The 2858-nt window shown below is 17.1% G+C and overlaps 1 protein-coding gene across 1 annotated transcript, besides 1 other annotated feature; it reads right to left on the bottom strand.

Annotated features, from left to right (window-relative positions):
- Positions 1-222: part of a repeat region that runs on past the window's edge.
- Positions 223-1111: 889 nt separating this feature from the next.
- Positions 1112-1900, bottom strand: PGAL8A_00123200 (Plasmodium exported protein, unknown function; the record flags this gene model as incomplete). The annotated part of the gene is made up of 2 exons (XM_028674747.1): positions 1112-1606; positions 1709-1900. The coding sequence occupies 2 exons, from the start codon at positions 1898-1900 to the stop codon at positions 1112-1114; spliced, it is 687 nt and encodes a 228-aa protein (XP_028526347.1).
- Between the last annotated feature and the right edge of the window lie 958 nt (positions 1901-2858).

The raw sequence follows: 2858 nt of genomic DNA, 5'->3' as shown, positions 1-2858 counted from the left end.
ATTTTTAATAAAAAATAAAGATTTTTGTTAAAGTGAATAAATACCTATTGAAATTAAAGAATGCTGAACGAAGAAGATCACATAATTAAGGATCACTCGTTCAAAGAATTTAAAAATATATATAAATTAATGAAAAATTGTAGAGGCAACTCTACATGCTCTTTATTAATTTGTTTGTTCAGTACTTTAGCAAAGTCACCGAACACCTAGCTAATGAATCAACCATCTATTGTTGTACAAAGATAAATATTCATTATTATAATTATGAAGTAATTATTAATGCTTTTTAATAATTTCAATTTCTTTTAAAACTAATTAATTAATGATAAAAAAGCTATATTTTTAAATGTTCACGGGAATGAATTACTTATTATATTTGTAATAAATTTCTATTATGCAATATATTAATTACTAAATATTATACAAAAAAAAAAAAAAAAAAAAATCATCTATATAAATTTACTAAAAAATTATTAATATATTTTCATATTCAATTTAGAATAAAATTTAAAACTTCAAAATTAAAAACTAAAATGTGATTTAAGGCTAGAGTATGAAAATACTTGTAGTATTTTCATCATAAAATCACAAATTGATTCACCAATTAGACATAGCTATATCTATTATAATTTCAGAATAGGAATCAAAGTATCTATATAATTATCTATAAGATATAGGTCATATGTGAATTATTTATCATTAAATTTATGTGAAAATATATTACAGTATATTTTATATTAGAAAGTTTTTCTAGAACTTAAAAATGAATTTTTTAAAAAAACATATTTCTTCTAATTATTTTACAATATTAATTTAATTAATAAAAAAATAACACATTATATATATATATATTAAAATGTAATTCATCATATATTAAAAGTTTACTACAACGGACAAACTAAAAGAGGAAATTTTGAAGAATCAATAAATAGTATATCTTTACTAGAAAACAATATAATTTTTACATATAATCCAATGAATAAATTAAACTTACCTATTTATGACATTATGTTAGAAGTCATAATAATATTTAAGATATTATTAACTTCTATATCCTGAAATTTTCTTTTAGAGGACAATTTTTTTTAAAAAAATTTTTCATAATTTGCTTTTACATATTATTGCTATTTGATTTTAAATCCAACAAAAGAAATGAATTTAACACAAGATATAAAGAAGTTACAACATTGGTTCCGTTAACATATTTATTATCGTAATCATTTTTATAAAGTGCTATAATAGATAGTGTCATTGACAAAATTGGTAATGTAACAAGAGAAACCAAGTTAAATAATCTCAAAATTTTTTTGTATTTTTGCATTAGATGCAAACTATTTACTTTTTTATTACTATCTCTTTTTTTCTCTACTACATTTTCATTTTCTATTTTTATTATTTCCTTTTTATCCTTTTCTTCCTCTTTTAATTTCAATTTTTCAACTTTTGTATTATGTTCTTCTAAATTTATTTGTATATTCGATGAACTTACTTTTAATTCTTCTTTTTTTGGCTCTATTACTTCCTTACCTTCGGCTAAAGATCTTTTAGATCCTAAATCTAATTTGTTTTTTAGGTTGTATTTATCATTCCAAGATCTGTAACTGTACTAAAATAAAAGTAAAACGATAAATATTTAAAAAAAAAATTTTAATTTAAAAAAAACAATAAAAAATAAAAAAAAAAATTTATAAGTTTTATTATCATCTACATTTTCACAATAATGTAATATCCAAATTAGTAGGGTAAATAAAAAAATTTTTATAAAAAAAAATAACTTGTTTATTTTCCCTCTTGTACGATATTTTTTTAAAGATGAAATATCTTCAATAACAAAATTTTCCTCTGTATGAGAATTGCATATAGAATTTAAAATAATATTTGAATGAATATAATCTCTCATGTTTATTATCTTTTATTTAAGATGTAAAATATGTTTTTAATAAGAAATAAGTTTTTATAGTTACTTTTTTATTTTTATATAAATTTTTATATATTTTTAGATACAATTAATATTCCTAATTTTAAAAAAATAAAATAATTAAAATATAAAAAGTAAAAATAATATATGTTAAAAAATTCAAGAAAAAAAGTTTCTTTAAAGATATTTTACTTTAATTTTTATTATAAAATTTTGTAAATTTATTATATACAAATATTATTAAAATATAATCAATTAATAAAATGTTACATATATACACTGCATCTAAGGTTAATAATTGAGCATTTCCTCTAATTTTTTTCAAACGGAAAACTCCAAAAATACAAATTATGCATTTATCTTCAAAAAAAAAAAAGGAGAGGATAAAATAAAAAAAAAATTAATAATATTATTTGCACAATTAAAAATACCTATCACTGTAAAATAATATTTTGATGTTTAATTCTACAATTCTATAATTTGATTCTTATAATAATAATAATAAAAAAAAAAAATAAAAAAATAATTTTGTTATAATTTAAATTATAAATTTGGAAATAACAATAGTATATATAGACCTTTATGTCATAACACTTAAATTTTAATGATAATTAATGACATCTTTTGTTTTATACTAATTATAATGAATTATACATTTTTATTTGATTATAATTTAACATTATAGTGATATATAATGAAATAAATTTTAGTTATAGAAAAGAAATTAAAATTAAAAATTTATGCATGCATTATTTTATTTTTTAATTTGCAGTATAATATACAAAATACTTTAAAAATAAGAAAAATTAATAAAAATAAGTAAAAAAAGGATAATATGAAAGAAGTACATGCATTTATAATAAAAATCATTAATATGTACTATATTATATTATTTATATTGGAAATATAATTAATAATAATTTTAATTTCATTCCATTAA

The sequence above is a fragment of the Plasmodium gallinaceum genome, assembly GCF_900005855.1.
Source record: "Plasmodium gallinaceum strain 8A genome assembly, contig: PGAL8A_v1_63, whole genome shotgun sequence".
Lineage (NCBI taxonomy): Eukaryota > Apicomplexa > Aconoidasida > Haemosporida > Plasmodiidae > Plasmodium > Plasmodium gallinaceum.
The sequence above is the reverse complement of the archived record's forward strand: the minus strand, read 5'-3'. Positions and strand labels throughout refer to the sequence as shown.